The following is a 19,640-nucleotide window of genomic DNA, read 5'->3' as shown; positions in this document are numbered from 1 at the left end:
AAGGACCTACAGTCATATAACCAAGTGTTCATCTAGGTGTCAGCAATGCTGCACACCTTTTAGATGTTTTATATTTAATAAAATAAACTGTTAAATCATATATAAATACTGCCATGTATTTTATTACTGCATGGGCTCATACACAAAATATACCATAATTTAAAGCTCAATAGCATTCGAAGGGAATGATGTTCAGTCATGATCCCAAGTGTAAAGTGTTCGACTAGGTGTCAGGTATGACGCACCCCTCGAGGTTTTTTTGGTGCATGCATTGTAGGGTTAAATATCAAAAATCTAAAAGTTGTGCGTCATACCTGACACCTAGTCAAACACTTTCCAGTTGGTTATGTGACTGTACATCATTCCCTTCGAATGCTTTTGAGCTTTAAATAATGGTATATTTTGTGCATGAGCCCATTCTGTAGTGAAATACATGGCAATCTTTACATGTGATTTAATAGCTTATTTTGTTAAATATCAAAAAAATCTAAGAGGTGTGCATTATAGCTGACACCTAGATGAACACTTTGCAGTTGGTTATATGACTGTAAGTCCTTCCCTTCAAATGCTATTGAAGTTAGAAACGTGTTTAACAATGTCGTATGTAACTTTAGAGACGGTCCCTTAAATTCCGCATATCTGCGAATATTGAGTGTCAAACTAACTTTATTAAAGTAAAACTTATTCCCTTTTGAACAATAAAATATTTTAAATACAATGGCTTATCTATTGGGCTTTCTACATACATTTTTACATAATTTCTGTAAATGGCCATGTGTACTTCAGTTTGTATACAAACATAAACCCTGAAAGCAACCTTTGGCAAACTTCGAAAACTTTCTGTAAGAGAATGTTATGGGAATGTTTTAGGTTTTAGTTACAAATAAATATACAATATCCTTTGGTGAATGTTCATTGTCAGTTGTCATAGAACATGTTGTTTCCCAGAATGTTTTAGGAACAGTACTGATTTTATTAACTAAATACTTAACTTTATTAGACTTTATTAACTCATATCCACAACATTACCACCCCCCCCCCCCCCCCCCCCCCCCCCCCGCAAAAAAAAAAGGCTGACATTAGGGTAAAGTTCTGTGTTCACTGGGTATGTTGTATATTTGACTTTGTAAATAGTTTTGTTTGGCTTTTTTTTTTTTTACTACTTTTTAAAAATTACACAGTATGTATTATAATACACAACAAAATAACAACAAGGTCACACTTTGCTTTTTATTTACTTTATTATTTTAGTTTTTGCCAAACTGACTTGAGATTAATAAGAAAGGATTGCAATCATTGCAGTTATTGTGAAAGTGTGTATTTTGTAATACCAGTATCATGCCATATTGCATGTATCACTCATATAGCAATCACTGCATTTCAATGCTATCTTACTAATACCAAGAATTTTTTCATTGGAAGTTGTGCCAGTACTGCCTTGGTTGTTGAGGCCATCAAAGCCTCATTCGACTAATTAAATTCACTCAAAGGAAAGTCAATGAGAGCGCAGGACTGGCGAATCACTGCACAGCATCGTTTCAGGCTTTTCCTGCTCCATCACCACAGCCCGCCTTAACAAGTGCTTTATTACGAGCTGAATGTGTTAAGAGCAGAAATAAGATGAAACTGTGGAGGGCAGTGAAAACCTTAGCTGTAGATCATGTATGTAGGATAAAGAATGAAGCATTGATTCATTGAAGTTTCTCTAGGACACGCATAGCTATGGTCTTGACCCCTGCAAAAGCTTCATTGCAGGCATTATTGATCAAGTTTGGAGGAAGGAGGAAGCCGTACCGCCCACGGTCCTGCAGCTCAAAGGTAAACGAATATGTAATGCCTTGATCATAGACCCAGTCATCTGATCCCCCAGGAGCTAGATCTGATGAGAGAGAGAACAGGAAGTAGCATGGTGGGATGGTTACATGTCATAAAAAATATTTAATGCAATCAGATGGACACTATTAAAAATGCCTTTTTTCAGTATATTGAACATATCCTAAAATAGGTAACAAGCTTACATATTGTTTTTGCTCCAGAACCATAGCGATATATGTTTTTGTAATGCCGACGTATTTTAAAGGATGCTTCCTGGACAAGCTCAAACTGTCAGGGAGCACACACACAAACACACTGAAATGTTAATGAAGGTTCCTCTGTCTATTTTACATCAACATTTAAAGGAATAGCCAAGACATGTTTTGTGTTTTAGGTTTTGCACTGAAGTTATAACTGTGATGTAGCTCACAAATAGTTGGGGTTTTTTAAGGTCATCCAAAATCCTGTAAATGTTTCTTAAACCACATCCAGTTCTTTTGTGATGTTGCCCAGACTGTAATGTTATAGATGCAGCCATACTGGACAACTAAAATCACTTTATTCATTATACCATTATTCAAGTCTAAAAGTATGTGGACACCCAATCACACCTATGTGTGGTTCTACCCCAAACTGTTACCACAAATTTGGAAGCACATAATTGTATAGGATATATTTGTATGCTATAGCATTATAATTTCCCTTCACTGGAACTAAGAGGCCCAAACCTGGTCCAGCATGACAATGCTCCTGTACATGAAGACATGGTTTGCCAAAGGTGGAGTGGAAGACTCGAGTGTCCTGCACAGAGCCCTGACCTCAACCCCACTGAACACCTTTGGGTTGAACTGGAACGCCTCCTCACTTCAGAGATCAGTGTCTGATCTCACTAATGCTCTTGTAGATGAATGAGCACAAATCCCCACAGCCACGCTCCAAAATCTAGTGGAAAGCCTTCCCAGATGAGTGGAGGTTATTATAACAACTAACGGAGATTAAATCTGGACTGCGATGTTCAACAAGCACATATGGGTGTGATGGTCAGGTGTCCACATACAATTGGCCATATAGTGTTCCGCAGATTGGTATAATAATATTATATATAAAGCCCGTCCTTCCACAGTTTAAATGTGGAACGTATCAGAAGTTATGCAAATGATTTTATGATCAAATGATTCATTTTCTTAATAGGTAAAATAGTTTAACAATGTCCTCTTAAGCAATTATACGATTATTTATGTACAGTATATTATGTTGGGTATTTTGTTTTTCATTGTTATTTATTTGTTAGGTAGTTTACATATCAAACATGTCTAGGCTGATCTACCACATGTGCAAGAAGGGGGAAATTGGTCAAATTTTATTCTTTGCATGTGCACAAATTTGGTTGGGATCAAATGCATGCAAACATGAATAACGAATCTTCAAAGGAATGTTATGTTTTTTCATTTTCTATTCGTAATCCATCCATAATTTGCGTGTGTAATACTTTTGCGTGTTAACCCTCACCAGCTCAGTGTAGTTTGGGACCTGCTCAAGGGTGTAGGAGTACGGAAAGAGCAGCAGCTGTGAGTAGGAATGGATGGAGAAGTAAAGTTTGACAGAGTCCTTGTGGGAGCGCAGGAACTTGGTCACAGCTTGCACCTCCGGCTCGGACTCCGGATACTGCCCACAGTAAATATCAGAACAGGGATTGCTGGACGCTCCCACCGCTTCAGCGTGGAAGAATTAAGGAGGAAAAGAGTCAAGGATTTATCAGAAAAGAGGGTGTAAGATCTTGCTCTTTAATGATTGTTTAAAAAGAGTTTTATCTTGATTATAGTCAAAGGAATACTTCAGTATTCCCTTTTCAACCTAAACTCTTACGACCGCATCTGTAGTATATGTTTGGTTATCATACACAAGAGCTTCAAATGTCTTCTCTCTGTACTGAGAAATTCAGTACAAATCAAACTCACTTACAATGAAAATCTAAGGGCAGATGTTGACAAAGTGAATAAATGTTTATTCTTCAGAAAAGCACTAAAACTGTGCAATTCTCTACGACTTTCTCTTATATCTCTTTCATCATAATCTCATTATTGTTAGGTTGTAACAGTAGTGTTAATCTAAAACGTTTATTGCCAGAATTCAGCAGCTGCCCTTCCATTATTTAGACTTCCATTATTTAGAGTAATCATATTTTAATCATGTTCTTTTTTTCGACATAAGGAAATGTGTTGAAATTATTGTCTGTGTTAATCACACATATACTACGCAAGCAGTGAATAGAGGTTAGGTTGAAAAACACTGAAGTTTAGTCTCTGTGTGGTTTGTGTATTATTTTCTTACCTGTGAATTTCAAGATATAATTTCATAAACATTTTTAAAGAATCCTTTACTCAAAAATACAAACATGGCTACTAATAAACTATCTATTCCACTGGCACCCTTGTTCTCTGTCTCATCTCTGTGTAATCCATGTCTCCAGACTCATTTATACACATCATGCCATTTGCACTGTTTTTTTTTTCTTTTCATGCCTATTTTCCATTTGCACCGTTGATACCACACCATTTGCACATGCCACTAGCACTTTATTGCCAAGCGACATCATTTGCGATGCTTCTGTACATGTATGTTTATGAGAATTTTGGGATATCCCATTAAAAAAAAAACATTAGATGGAAACGCCAGATGCGAATAAAATCTCCAAAAAGTGCATAACAAACTTATGCGCTCAATTGGGGTGGATAATTTTTTTATTCGATGAGATGACGTGTGAATGAACTACGATGGAAACACATATATTGAATAAATTCCTTGATGTGCATCAAAAAAAAAAAAAAATCATGTGACTTTGCCTCAACAAATCATGTGATTGGATAACTGGCTCAGAGAAGTATTGATACTCTGCACCAGTTTCCCCAGAAGTGACAGTCTTGTTCTCTTGAACATATGGGATGGAAACGGTGCTTTATTCGCAAATGATTTATAGGATATTCGAATTTTTCGCCTAAGTTAAATTCGCAACTTGGATGGAAACATAGCTATTGTCTATTTACATTTTACTCCTAATGCGACTTGCTGTTTTGCACTTCTGGTTAGATGCTGAAGGCATTTCTTTGGCTTTGCACCTGTACTGTGCTCAGTGACAATAAAGCTGAATCTAATCAAGTCTAAACTAATATTAAAAAATATAATGAATAGAGGTTAGTGTGAACACATATCATGGCAACATTTGCATAGTACAAGCATTAGTTTGATAGTAACACCTGTAGTTAGGCATTACAGTGTATGAATTCCAGGGTTTATCACTCACTGCACCAGTTGGCATCGAAGTTCCTGTTCAGGTCGACGCCGACACATGAACTGCCCTGCCTCACCGACCGGTTCTTCCTCCACATGCGGTTCTATACAGTAAGAACCGTCAAATAGTACTGAAGCAAAGCATTAACAAGATCAACATTATATATAGTGCATATTTACAAGAAACAGAAACATCCCGAGATGTTTAAAGTTTCCCATATATATATATATATATATATATATATATATATATATATATATATATATATATATATAGTTTTTGTTCTTTCATTTTTTTTTGAAAACCATTGCACTCCTGCACTGCCTTTCAATCTCTTAGACATTATCTTTGAGGCCAAAAAATGGAAATGGAAGTGATTAATGACTCATATGAAAGTAGACACTCAGGGCTTAAAGAATTTGCAGTTTTTCATAAGTATTTCTTTTTTCCTTCGCCTCCTAGCCTCACTAGGTTGTATGCAGTGTTGTACTATCAAAAAAACTTTATCTGTGCTGTTCGTTTTATCTCTGTACCAGTGATATGGCGAAGAGGTCTGAATTACCCAGCAAGGGCTCACACCCCTCCCATTTCCCATTGCCCTGCTCACCAGCAGATAAACACAGAGTCACGATACTCTACACACAGAAACCCAAGAGTGTCCTGACTGATCGTATAACATACTTGCGGCGATAAAATAATTCATTTGTTTATACTGATTGAAAATGTCCGATGAGTCGATCTACATTCCAGATGGAATGCCAGTGTACTGTGAGAAAGGGTTAATTTGGGTCTTGTTAAGATTGCTTTGTGCTGTTTGCTGCATTATAGTTCTTTATACAATAGCTTATACAATACTTGTCCATCATGTGTTCAGTACTAACTCAATTAGATGTGTTTTTAGCCTGATGGTTTATAACTCGGTACAAATAAATCATTTTTAATAATGCAGTCTGTATTAATTACTTTCAGTCATGGTCAGTTTCTATAGTGTGATGATCGAGCCACTTCTGAGCTAGGTTTTTTTTTGTTAAATGTTAATATCTGTTACAGTGTGATGTCAAACTACTATTAAAAACATATTTTCAAAATCCGAAAAAATCCTGAGGTCCTGACAGCTCTTGAGAACACGAATGTCTTACCGTTGTCCATGTGTACTTGTAACCATCTGGATTCATGACGGGTAAGATGTAAATGTCCATCTTGTCCAGCAATGTGGTGATGTCAGGGATTTCCTTGTAAAACGTAATAGCCTGAGAAAGGACAAGTACAACACACACTGTTCTAATGAGCGTTGTGAGTGTTTAATCTAGAAAATCAGAATCAGATTTTTCCCAGTAACAAATTTCAAATAAAGTTGTGTTTCAGTACTGTTTTGAGAGGGAGCACTTAAGGCACATGTAGTTGATCAGACAAAAAAAAAAAATCTTAAAAGATATTGACTGTATATATCATATCGATTATCAATTATAAGTTGCCATTTCCATATAAAACAAGACACTGGACCATTTAAAGACTGATATTTGATAAGCTCAAGTAAATTAGACCGTTGTGAGGAAAGAAAAGACAGCCAGGAGAGCAAAAACTTTTGCTCTGTTGCTGTAAATTTGGTTCTAGTAAGATAACTAATGAGGTAGCAGATTTATTAGCATGAAGAAGAAATGTATTTTAGCTACATTGTTTAACATTTGCTGTGACTGCTTGGTGATAAGGGGACATTAAGAAGAGTGTGTTAAATAATCATTTAAAAATATAATATTGGGTTGGAATTTGTTTCTAGAAGAACGCAGATTAAATATTACATATTTGATGAACCAAATGCAAAAAGCAGGTGAGATCCACTCTCTGGCATGAATCCCACAATCCATCCACATGGCTTTATCCACTGGGCCTCGTCTTCCTGACAGCTACAACACAGAGGAACGTTCATTCAACTAAATCATCTAGACATTTGATTCTTTGCTCAACTGGACTTGTAAAGAACTGCTAGAGTTGAAAGTATCTCAATCTTAATCTTAAATATCGATTGTTAATAAAACAGGAAAAAGACGAACCATGTTGGAAGTCTTATTTTAGTCATATTTCCGTGAAGGAATGACAAAATTTACCTTCAAGACATACAGTGGATTTTTCTCGAATGACGAGCCAATCAGAATGAGTTTGGTCATGTCGGGATGCTCTTGGCTTGTTTTATTGACCAAATAATAAATCTGGATAAAAACATGAAATGTTTTGGATAAAAACATGAACAAATCTCACAAGAGAATAATAATCTGAAGAATACAAATGTGTTTTTTCTTTCTTTCTGAGGTTAACGTGTGCAATTCTTGATTTACGTCCTCTAAAGAGTGATATCTTTCATTGTTCATGCCACCGCTCTTGGGATCTGTGGTGTCGTTTCGGGTCTGTTCCTGGATCAGCTGCTGCATGTTATCCAGCATAACGCTGCACAAACCACAACATGTCTGAGATTCAGTTCACAGTCTTGTAGTATTTGTGCCATCATGTCACTTTTTATATTGCAAATGCAAAGCTACTGTAAGAGCAGATACTGTGAGATCAGACCTAATCCTCACTAAGTCAGTCATTTTCACAGTGAGTTACATCCGAATAGAACTCAGTAGCTCGGTGGTTACGATACTGGACTACTGATCAGAAGGTAATGAGTTCAAATCCCTGCACCACCAAGCTACCATTACTGGGCCCTTGAGCCAGGGCCTTAACCCTCAACTGCTCAGTTGTATAAATGAGATAAATAAAAGTCACTCTGCGTATGGGTGTCCGCCAAATGCTGTACGTGTAAACGTAAGAAGGCTGAAATACCTGAAGGAGAATCCATGTGCGTTTAGCTGCTCAGTGACTCGCGTTACGCTGCTAGATTGGATGTAGAGATGGACAGGTGTGTTCGTTGTGATGTGACTGGGAGACGCCGGCTGCCACAGCACCGTCTGATCCACAGCAAAAACTCAGTAAACAACACCGAAATTGAATATTGTACAATACTGACACGGACAGTGATGCTAAAGAGTCTTTCTTTCTCTTTGATGTTTTAATATTAATCAGATTTTCACAAGATTTACACAGAAATGAATGCAAAATCCAGGAATATTCGTCAGAGCTTGCAATTTTTCAAAATTACTGCAGATTTTCCACAGATTTTTGGCCAAGGCGTGTCATGTGATGTCAGCACAACTTTCATGTGTTGAGCATGATTACAGCTAAAAGGTCTCGTTTACCAACAAACATCACTGCGACACACCAAACAGTTTCGTGCAATTACAATTTTGCCAAGTTAAGTAGTTTTCCGCAAAAAAAGCACAAAAAGCTGCTACAAAATCAAACCTTCAATTGGCTGCAACAATCACAAAAAAAACTCTGTGAAATCCTGTACGGACTGGTTATTGTCGGATTCTATTGCTTTTAAATTTGACATACTCGGACTGATACTTTTGTGGCAAAAAATGTTTTTCCAAGTACAATTTTTTGTCTTATTACCTTCAAGCGAAAAAAAACAAGGTGGACTGATGAGAGAACAAAGGTTTGTGTAGGTTTATAACATAAGTAATAACAGGAACTAACTTAAACGTAACAATAAACAGTGAAAAGTATGATGTGTCGTTCTTTACTAAACAGGAAATTCATTTCTAAATAAATATTAAAGATAGTTGGCAAATTGCTGTGGTATAAGAGGAATAAAACGGATGTTTTAGGATGTTTATGATGTGATGTCATTGGAAAATAATCAATATCAGCTTGTACCAGTAGCTGTGCTTTTCATTACACCCCTCTATTGTCGATTCTTCGCCTAGAACAGCAAGTGGTTTATTTTTTACAAATATACTTTAAAGTCCCCGTGAAGTGCCTTGACGTGCGCAGTGTTATTCGATGTGCTGACATCATTTCCACTGAAACAGCAAGTCAGGGCGGGACATATGGAGTGGCTCCGCCCCCTTTTGAAATAGCCAATAGTGTTTAACTTACCTCACAGCCCGGGTTAAGCCTTAATTGACAGTTAGTACCACGGAAGCGAGCCATAAATGCCTGAGCAATAAAGTGAATTAACTCAAGCCATTTCACCTTACAGTTGGAAAACTGAATAAAAGAGCCAAAGACACATTTACGACCCGTGCTTCCTGATATGATTTCTCTCGCTCAACAACGGCAACTTCGGCAAGGTGAATTTTATAATGTTGTGGGCAGGACACTTCTGATTCTAGAGAACATTTGATTGGACAGAACATCGGATGAGAAACTGAAGTGCAGAATGATGTCATCAAAATTGTTGATCCGTAGTGGTGGTAGAGAGAAACTGAAAATTCTGAATGCATATTTCTTCTAAATGTAAACTTTTCATTGTTTTGAAGCGCACAAGCTTATAGATAACCTTAAGGCTAACATATTCATACTAAAAACCACAAAACTTGTGTGTGTGTGTGTGTGTGTGTGTGTGTGTGTGTGTGTGTACAGTACGTGCCTCATTATGGCTGGAGATGTTCTGCAGTAGGCTCACTTGCTCTGATGTTGCAGCTGTGATGGACAGAACTTTGTCTCTGTTTTATAGAATAAGAGAAAACAAACATAGAATTTGGATCAAGATATTTTTCCCCCTGCAAAGATCTGTGATCAATGACTGAGGCGTTCTTACACACAACACATTTGGTTAGAGGAGAAGTTTGTGTAACCGTGAAATCCTTTCAAAGATTAACTTTGTCCGATAAACATCTTGCCACAAATGCACGTGTTCACATCTTTTTCACACCATTAACCGCAACTTTCCAGGCTGAATTCTACAAGCAAAGCTCTTGGTAAAACCACATGACTCGTAGCCCGTAGTCTCGGTATGATCTACAGGACCGAATAAGACTGAACAGGTTTATGAAACAGGTACAGACAAATGCAGCATGCTGAAAGGAACAGCAATGTGTGTACAAAAGCGTACTTACTGTTCTGATGTGCAAAAACTTTTTCTCAGAATGCAGTGAAAACATATTAAAATGGTGAATAAAACCAGAGGTCTCATCTTTGGTCTGCTGGCTTAGAACACACTTGTGCAATAGTGAGATGGTGAACAGTATTGATTTGGCCATGTTGACTTTACTAGTTAAACTTTTGCTGTCCTCCCTCAGGGAAAAACATTCCACACAGAGATATATATATATACCATCACTGAACAATCCTCTGTGTTGAATTCACTCTTAGACTGTTGGATTAGTAACTACAGCAGGACTGAGTACTGACAATTATGCTGAACATAACAGAAGCTATATATATATATATATATATATATATATATATATATATATATATATATATATATATATATATATATATACTACCGGTCAAAAGTTTAGACACACTTATTCTTTATTTTTTTCACCACATTTTATTATAATAATAATAATAATAATAATAATAATAATAATAATAATAAAGTCATCAAAACTCTGGAGTAACACAAATGGAACTATGGGAATTATGTTAAAAAATATTAAAAATCCAAAATAAATCAAAATAATTTTATATTTTAGCATCTTCAAAGTAGCATCTCCCTTTTTGCCTAGAATTTCCAGAAATGTATTCTTAGCGTTTTCTCGACCGATTTCTTGAGGAATTTCCCTGAGATGCTTTTTAAACAGTATTAAAGGAGTTCACACCTATACTGGACACTTATTGGCTGCTTTTCGGAATATTTCGTTCCGAGTCATCCGTTTAATTATATTTCTTTGTAAATAAAATGTTAGTTTTCTAATAAAAGAAATTAATATGTTGGCACAATTATATTTTTGTATGCAATACCAATTTCACACATTTAATCATACATCTTCAGATCAAAAGCTTTTTAAGATCATGAGAAGCATTTCAGTCGAGTGTCCATAAACTTTTGATCTTTTATATAAAAAAAATAACTATTTACAACTTCATTCCCAAGAAAAGAACTAGATAAGCTAAATTATCTATACTATTTGTTGATGAAACATTAAGTCATATATCATTTTCAAGTCCAAGTCAATAATGTGTTCTCATTCCCGCCCAGCAGGTGGCGCGGATACACAGTTCAGGTTCAGATTCTCACAAACCGTCAAAATCAAGCGTAGAAGAAGAGCGCAACCCGGAAGCGTAAATGTTGTGTTGTCATTTCTTACGAAGATGACTGGGCACGATCACCTGTCTATCTGTTTGTGCGATTTAATCAGGTAATGATTGTTTTAAACGTTAAACACAGAGGTATTTATATAAAAGTGTTCAATTTGTAGAGTATGCACAGTCAAGATAGAAAGATATATCTAGTTTAGCTAAATGAATCTAGCTGCACGTTCGTTCTCACTGTGTAATTAATTAATGAATGAACATCTTAGGTTTGTTGGTATTCTAAAGCCTGCTCGATATGTTTTTGTAAACAAAATGTCACGTGTATAGGTGTCTGAAGTAATACGTGATGTGTTAGAAAACGAAGCAGAGCTGGAGTGGTGTTAAAGGCACTTAAATCACTGGAATAAAGTTGGTTGGAGGTTCGATATTCGCGTATATGTGGAAATTAAGGGACCGTCTCTAAAGTTACATACGACATTGTTATACACGGTTCTAACTTCAATAGCATTTGAAGGGAAGGACTTACAGTCACATAACCAACTGTAAAGTGTTCATCTAGGTGTCAGCTATAACGCACACCTCTTAGATTTTTGATATTTATCAAAATAAGCTATTAAATCATATATAAATATGGCCATGTATTTTATTACAGAATGGGCTCATACACAAAATATACCATGATTTAAAGCTCAATAGCATTTGAAGGGAATGATGTACAGTCACACATCCAACTGGAAAGTGTTCATCTAGGTGTCAGGTATAACGCACACCTTTTAGATTTTTGATATTTAACAAAATAAGCTATTAAATCGTATGTAAATTAGATTTGAATTTCACTACAGAATGGTCTCATAGACAAATATGCCATTATTTAAAGCTCACTAGCATTATTAGCTCATTATAGAGGACATGGGTGGCCTTGCTGAGAAATACCTGAGACCAAGTTTCCTTGCCATTAGTTTAGACCAGTGTTTAAATCCATATTTCCATGGATTTGAAACAGTCTGCCTTGTTTGCCTTGCACACACAGGGCGGAGGCGGGATTCGAACCTCTGACCCTGGAGGTGCGAGGCAAATGTACAAAGCCAGCATGGCCCCCTGCAATGTGTAATCAGTTTAATAATATTCCTGTAGTGTTCTCCTTATTTGGACTTTCTGTTTTTGCATTAGTGGATATTTATTTAAGCGCTGGCTTTATTGTTCTGCCACTCACTGTAAGCCAGAACTCCTTCCTTCCCTGCCATGTGTTTGATGCAGATTGTTGGGGTCGCTGCTCTTGCCATGCTTCTACCTGTGTCTCGTCCTGACGGGAGTGCTTTTCCTGTTTGTCGCGGGGATTCGCACTTGGCTTCAGTCCAGCAGGAGAGTACGCCGAGCTCAAGATGGACGACCCGCGGTCGCCTTCTTCCACCCTTATTGTAATGCAGGAGGTGGAGGAGAGCGAGTGCTCTGGTGTGCCATTAGAGCTCTGCAGAACAGGTATGTACTGGATTAAACACTGCAGTCTGAAATCTGTCATAATTGGCATTAAGGCTATAAGCTCCAAGATCAGTTTGCTTTGCCTGTTGCATATCTCAGTGGTAGAACCTCAGCGAGTGAGTGCCTTTGATAGTTCACTGCTGGGTTTAGCGCATTGAAATTTGTGCATAAAACACCTGCTGGTCCTCCAAGACTGGAATTGTGCAAGCAACATATAGAGCAAGTTGATACAAATCTATAACTAGCTGTATGTGTGAATCACTAACTAGTGTTACAGTTTTAGTGGTAGTAAAATGTCCTTGCTTTACCGCAGGTACACAGATGTGGATTTCGTAATTTACACAGGCGATCAAGGTGTTACGGGCGAGCAGATTGTGGACGGTGCTCGTCGCCGCTTTAACATCCGCCTACCACGTCCAGTCCGCTTTACCTTCCTGAAACATCGGCTTTTGGTGGAGGCCAGTCTTTACCCCCACTTCACCCTGCTGGGCCAGAGCATCGGCTCACTTTTCTTAGGCTGGGAGGCGCTCACGTCCTTTACGCCTGATCTCTACATTGACTCCATGGGCTACGCCTTCACACTGCCTGTCTTCCGTTACCTGGGTGGATGCAGAGTGGCGAGCTATGTGCACTACCCCACCATCAGCACAGACATGCTGTCAGTGGTTCGCGACAGAAACCCCAGGTACGCATTTTGACAGAACTGTCAATCTGTGACGAACCGAAAAGCAAAACCTAATCATAACCTGATCAGTCCTGTTTTAATTATTATTATTATTATTATGTGTATCTGCCATGTTTTCATCTATAGGTTCAACAATGCAGACTACATCACTAATAACCCTATTCTGAGTGCCATTAAGGCAGTGTATTACTGCGCCTTTGCCCTGCTGTATGGTCTCGCCGGCTCCTGCAGTGACGTGATCATGGTCAACTCTACCTGGACGCTGGGTCACATCCTGGCACTGTGGCGTGCCCCGAACCGCACCAGCGTTGTCTACCCACCATGTGATGTCCAGGCCTTCCTTGATGTCCCCCTGGAGGAAGAGGAGGACAAGGACGGAGTCAGGAAGTGCCACTCCATAGTGTCGGTGGCCCAGTTTCGCCCAGAGAAGGACCACCGGCTGCAGGTCAGAGCCTTCCGGAAACTTCTGGACAGACGTAGGGGGGAGCCCGGCAGTAGGGAGCTGGTTAAGCTGGTGCTGATTGGTGGATGCCGGAATCAGGAAGATGAGGACAGGGTGCTGATGCTGAGGGGGCTGTGCCAGGAGCTGGGCGTGGCCGATAGTGTGGAGTTTAAGCTGAACATCCCGTTTGAGGAGCTGAAGAAGGAGTTAGTGGACGCTACGATCGGCCTGCACACCATGTGGAACGAACATTTTGGCATTGGTGAGAACAAAACAATCTTGAGAATTCTTGTATTAATACCTAGATTCTCTAGATTAATAGCATTGTTCGACTCATGTGGATAAAGTCCAGAATCTCAAAGGAATGTTTCCAACGTCTTGTGGAATCCATGCCATGAAGAATTGAGGCTGTTTTGAGACCAAAGAGAGGCTGTACCCAGTATTAGTATAGTGTTCCTAATAAAGTGTTTAGAAAAATAAAGACATGTACTCGGAATGGTCTTACACTTTTGACCCTCTTTACCTTTGATTTTTCACTTTGCAGGGAGTAGGACGTAGCGATGCTTGTCCCTGATTGAACCACACTAAACATTCCTCTGCTTTCTCTGTCTCTTTCTCTCAGGTGTGGTTGAGTGCATGGCTGCTGGGACAGTGATCCTGGCCCACAGGTCTGGTGGTCCTAAGCTGGATATCGTCGTGCCATATGATGGCGGCATCACAGGTTTCCTGGCTGATGATGAAGAAAGCTACTCCGATGCGATGGAGCGAATCTTCACCATGACGCCGGCAGCACGACTCGAGATCCGCCGTCGGGCACGTCAGTCTGTCAGCCGCTTCTCGGATCAGGAGTTTGAGGCATCCTTTTTGGCAGCCATGGAGCCTCTGATGGGCACTTTGGAGCGATGAATTTAGGGGAGGATGGAGGATGTTCCGTGTCTCATTCAGAGCTCATTACAACCAAGTTACTGCTTAAAGACTCGTTCATAATGCAGGCATGTTCGTGAGCATTCACCATCCGCTGTGAATCGCCCCACCTCTGCTGCAAAACATTCCTGTGTATGAAAAAATATACGTGGACTTTTCTTTTGATTTGGTGTATTTAGAAAACAGAGATGCATTGTGGGTAAGAGTGGAGTTTTCAGCTGAAAGAGTTAAAATACTTCGATGTAATGTAGCATTGCACTTGATGTACGTAGCTCGCAAACCCACTTTCGTATCTTGACCATAAAAGATAAGCTGCTTTCATCTGATGAACTTTCAACTGATACGAGACTGACATCAAATAAGAGAGGGTGAAAAAAAAAATCAAAACTGCCCTCTGGTCATTTGTAAAAGATAAGTTTTGCTAGCATGCTTGGGCATGGTGAAGCTGAAATGACTAGAGTCCAGTGAGCAGACTGCAAACAGACAGATTGTTTGTTTGGTTTGTTTCAAATCACAGTCCTGTCCACTGCTGTTTCCCACACTCTGCATCTTGTTTATCTTTGTTTTATTTCGTTTTGTCTCATTTCTGCCTGGGTCAGAGGCTGTCCTTCCAAAAGTCTGCTTTTCTCTTAAGTTAGACAACTTGTATGATGGTGAAGATGTATTTTCTCCTTTTTTATTTGAAGACTTGTATTCAAATTCTTATTTATGAGGATATTTACAATAAATGGTTTGAGGAAAATTTTGAGGACTTTTGAGTCATGTGTCATTTGTCTAGCTTTAAACAGAACTGGAATTAGGAAGGACTTTTCAGATACCTTCTTAAAGATTTGAAATATTTATGGTGCACACATGCTTATTAAATATTTATAATGTTTGTGTAGAAAACTGGTGCCGTGTTATAGCGTTGAAATGTTTTGTAAAGTCTGTTTAAGTTTTGATATATTCGGTTTATAAAATCGATTCGTTTCATTTTTAAGAGATATTTATTTATTTTAATATATAAATTATCAGTTTAATAGTTTTTGCTTATTTTATTAGTCTAGTTGTTAGCTTTCTAATTTAATGTGAGCTGTAAGCCGTAATCATCAAGATTAAAACAAAAAAGTCTTGAAATGTTGCTTTTTATGTATAATGAACGTAGAATATATGAAAGTCCCACTTTTTGAATTAAATTACGGGGAAAAAATGAACTTTTCCACGGTATTCAAATTTTTTGAGATGCACCTGTATATAAAACTTGCCTTCAGATATTCTACTTTACTGTCACTGCATGCAGATCATAGCTGTTAACAGAAACATGCCAACATCCCACTCCACATTGATACAGTAATTCGTGCAAAAGGGTTAAAGCCCTGACCGTGTAAAGAGTGCATATATTAACATACTTTTCAGAAGGTCGACGTTTCTGTATTATAAATTCTTTATTCTAATATTTTGAGATACTGGATTTTTCATATCCATGAGCTGTAAGCCGTAATCATCGAGATTACAACAAAAAAAGGCTTGAAATATTTCACTTTATGTGCAATGAATCTAGAATATATGAAAGTCCCACTTTTTGAATTGAAGTACGGGGAAAAAAATGAACTTTTACACGATATTGTGATTTTTTTTGAGATGCACCTGTGGTCTTGTTAAAATTCAGTCACTTCACAAAGAAATAACACAAAAACAAAGCCTAAATAAAACAGGAAGACATAGTCAAAGCAAATATAATAATAATTCAAAAGAAATAAACTAAACTAAAAAGTACAATAGAATTAATCCAGTTTATAAAGAAAGAAAGAAATAGATATAATATATATAATAGATATAAAATGATTTTTAAACAAAGTACAACAGATGAAAGGGAATGATGCATCTATTGTTTCCATTTTTTGCTGGCTGGCGGTTTTGTCAAAACAACCTAGCTTTGGATGTTGTGGTGACTCTGAAATCCTATGAAGATTCAGGGAGTATTTTTTTTTAAACTATGCTGTAAATTCAAAATGCAAAAGTTTGTCTTCATTTTTGTACCAAAAACCAAGCCAGAGTCTTAGAGCTGACGGTTCAGCTATATTACACAAATGGAAGTTGCTGATGTGTTTTAAAAGAAAGATCAAAGTTGATTATGACACCGAGACATTTTAGAGTACTGTAAGATCTAACTAACAGGTCAACTATATTTAAACTTTAAGCTTTGATTGGCATGCAATATTTAGGCTAGCAGACACATATTTGTACATTATATCATCAGGATAATGAAAATCAGTGGCATGCTGATGACCAATGCAACAGAAGAGAGAAGAGTAAAGGACCAAGAAGAGACCCATGAGGGACATCACATCTACATTTTGTATATCTTGTGGTGTTATATGTGTGGTCATGGTCATCTGGGAAAACCTTTCACTTGGTGATATTTTCTACTATAAACTATAGCCTTTCTTGCAAGTTCTAGAAAATATGTTTCTCTTTCGTATGTATCTCGACCACAAAAAGTGTTAAACCTGTATTAAAGTCTGTTAACCTCCAAAAGAAAGAAGGGAGAAATTTTGAATCTGTTCCAACTGTGCCACAGGTACATCTGGCATTTTGACAGCTGGTATCTGATGACAAACAGACAAACTTACAAACGTAGTTCTGCATTCACTATGTGAGAAAATCATACTTAGCTAATAAAGTTTTGGAGATCTTTAGGCAGACTGATTGTTTTTGCCAACACATTTGATAAACTGGCTCCTTATATAGCATGTTATTTGCAGAACGATAGATAAGGCAATCTAGGAAACTAGCCTAAATAAATAATTTCCATGTCATTTTGGGGAAATATTTTTATGCTTGTTTTTACAGCTGAGAAAAATTTTTATGGCTAAAATCTTTTTTTTTTTTTTTTTTTTGCTGTTGCTATAATTCAGCCACAGCAACATCCAATGGGGTTTCAACACCACCACACAAAAGATCATATAATGGCTAATAATGCAAATGAGCTTTTCAAATCTTACAAGGATAAAGTTATACTGTATTAAATGTTGTACTATCTATAAATGACGTATGAGAAAGTTGTGAATGTTGGAGATATTTCATACAGTTCTTCACCTCTTTAGACAATAGAATTATATACAGTGGCGCTTGAGAATTTTCTATATATCTGCATGAATATGACCTAAACCATCATCAAGTTTTTACACGAGTCCTACAAGTAGATAAAGAGAACCCAATTAAACAAATCAGACAAAAATATTATACTTTGTTATATATTTATATATTGAGGAAAATGATCCAATATTACATATCTGTGAGTGGCAAAAGTATGTGAATCTGTGCTTTCAGTATCTGGTGTGACTCTGATGTGCAGCAATAACTGTAACTAAACATTTCCAGTAACTGTTGATCGGTCCTGCACATGGGCTTGGAGGAATTTTAACCCGTTCCTCAGTACAGAACAGCTTCAACTCTGGGATGTTGCTGGGTTTCCTCACATGAACTGATTGCTTCAGGTCCTTCCACAACATTTCTACTGGATTAAAGTCAGGACTTTGACTTGTCCATTCCAAACATTATCTTCTTTATTCTTCTTTAACCGTTCTTTGGTAGAATAACTTGTGTGTTTAGGGTCGTTGTCTTGATGCATGACCCACTTTCTCTTGAGATTCAGTTTATGAACAAATGTCCTGCTGTTTTCCTTTAGAAATCACTGGTGTAATTCAGAATTCATTGTTCCATCAATGATGGCAAGTCATCCAGGCCCATATGCAGCAAAATATACTACCACCCCCATGTTTCCCCATGCAGGAATGCAGTGTTTTCTCCAAATATAACCCTTCTCATTTAAACCCAACATTTTATTTTGGTCTCATCAATCCACAAAACATTGTCCCAGTAGCCTTTTGGCTTGTCCACTTGATCTTTAGCAAAATGCAGCTGTGCACCAATGTTTATTTTGGAGAGCAGAGGCTTTCTCCCTGCAAGCCTGCCATGCGCACCATTGTTGTTCAGTGTTCTCCTGATGGTGGCCCCATGAACATTAACATTAGGCAATGTAAGAGAGTTTAGTTGCTTAGAATTTACCCTGGCTCCTTTGTGACCTCGCACAAAGGAGCCAGTCAACAAATCTTTGTTGGTTGATCACCCCTGGGGAGGGTAACAATCATCTTAAATTTCCTCCATTTGTACACAATCTGTCTGACTGTGGATTGGTTTAGAGTCCAAACTCTTTAGAGATGGCTTCATAACCTTTTCCAGCCTGATGAGCATCAACAACTCTTTTTCTGAGGTCCTCCGAAATCTCCTTGCCATGATACACTTCCACAAACGTGTTGTGAAGCTCAGACTTTGATAGATCCCTGTTCTTCAAACATAACGGAGCGCTCACTCACACTTGATCATCATCGGATTGATTGAAATCACCGGACTCTAATTTCACCTTCAAATAAACTGCTAATCCTAGAGCTTCACATACTTTTACCACTTACAGATATGTAATATTGGATCATTCCCCCTTAATAAATAAATGACCAAGTATAATATTTTTATCTCATTTGTTTAATTGGGTTCTCTTTGCCTGCTTTTAGGGGTTGTGTGAAAATTTTATGATGTTTGGGGTAATATTTATGCAGCTGTAGAAAATTCACAAACTTTCAAGCACTACCGTACTTTTCCTTTTACATAATAATCCTTCCCATCATTCATGTTACACAATAATTCCTAATAGTCTAGTTACATAATAATGTTACCTCACTTCTTAAAATAAACAATCTAGCAGGTACTGGCTGTTAGCTCAGCTCTCACACAGTTGGATAAACCTTTCCTTTTGTGTGTCCATGACCACTGATAAGGTCTCTGAGCCTGCACGTAACTGTACAAGTATCTGGGATCTGGTCCATACTGTCCACATACTGCTTTTTCTAATGGAGATAAAAGGGTAGAACTGATCCTAG

At 37.7% G+C, this 19,640-nt stretch overlaps 2 protein-coding genes across 2 annotated transcripts; one reads left to right on the top strand and one right to left on the bottom strand.

The window, feature by feature from the left end:
• Positions 1 to 1,222: 1,222 nt before the first annotated feature.
• Positions 1,223 to 10,201, bottom strand: cpb2 (carboxypeptidase B2 (plasma)). Its single transcript, XM_017457167.3, has 11 exons — positions 10,045 to 10,201; positions 9,576 to 9,651; positions 7,925 to 8,049; positions 7,438 to 7,546; positions 7,210 to 7,311; positions 6,904 to 7,008; positions 6,244 to 6,354; positions 5,117 to 5,207; positions 3,325 to 3,527; positions 2,019 to 2,103; positions 1,223 to 1,879 (listed from the first exon to the last, which is right to left on the bottom strand). Exons 1-11 carry the CDS (start codon positions 10,119 to 10,121, stop codon positions 1,692 to 1,694), a joined length of 1,272 nt encoding a protein of 423 aa, XP_017312656.1. The 5' UTR covers positions 10,122 to 10,201; the 3' UTR covers positions 1,223 to 1,691.
• Positions 10,202 to 11,156: 955 nt separating this feature from the next.
• alg11 (ALG11 alpha-1,2-mannosyltransferase) lies at positions 11,157 to 15,472 on the top strand. The gene is made up of 5 exons (XM_017457173.3): positions 11,157 to 11,295; positions 12,449 to 12,670; positions 12,984 to 13,355; positions 13,482 to 14,059; positions 14,420 to 15,472. Exons 1-5 carry the CDS (start codon positions 11,249 to 11,251, stop codon positions 14,701 to 14,703), a joined length of 1,503 nt encoding a protein of 500 aa, XP_017312662.1. The 5' UTR covers positions 11,157 to 11,248; the 3' UTR covers positions 14,704 to 15,472.
• Positions 15,473 to 19,640: the final 4,168 nt, after the last annotated feature.

Source organism: Ictalurus punctatus, chromosome 26 (assembly GCF_001660625.3).
Source record: "Ictalurus punctatus breed USDA103 chromosome 26, Coco_2.0, whole genome shotgun sequence".
Classification (NCBI taxonomy): Eukaryota; Metazoa; Chordata; class Actinopteri; order Siluriformes; family Ictaluridae; genus Ictalurus; species Ictalurus punctatus.
Note: the sequence above shows the minus strand (reverse complement) of the source record. Positions and strands in the feature narration are given on the sequence as shown.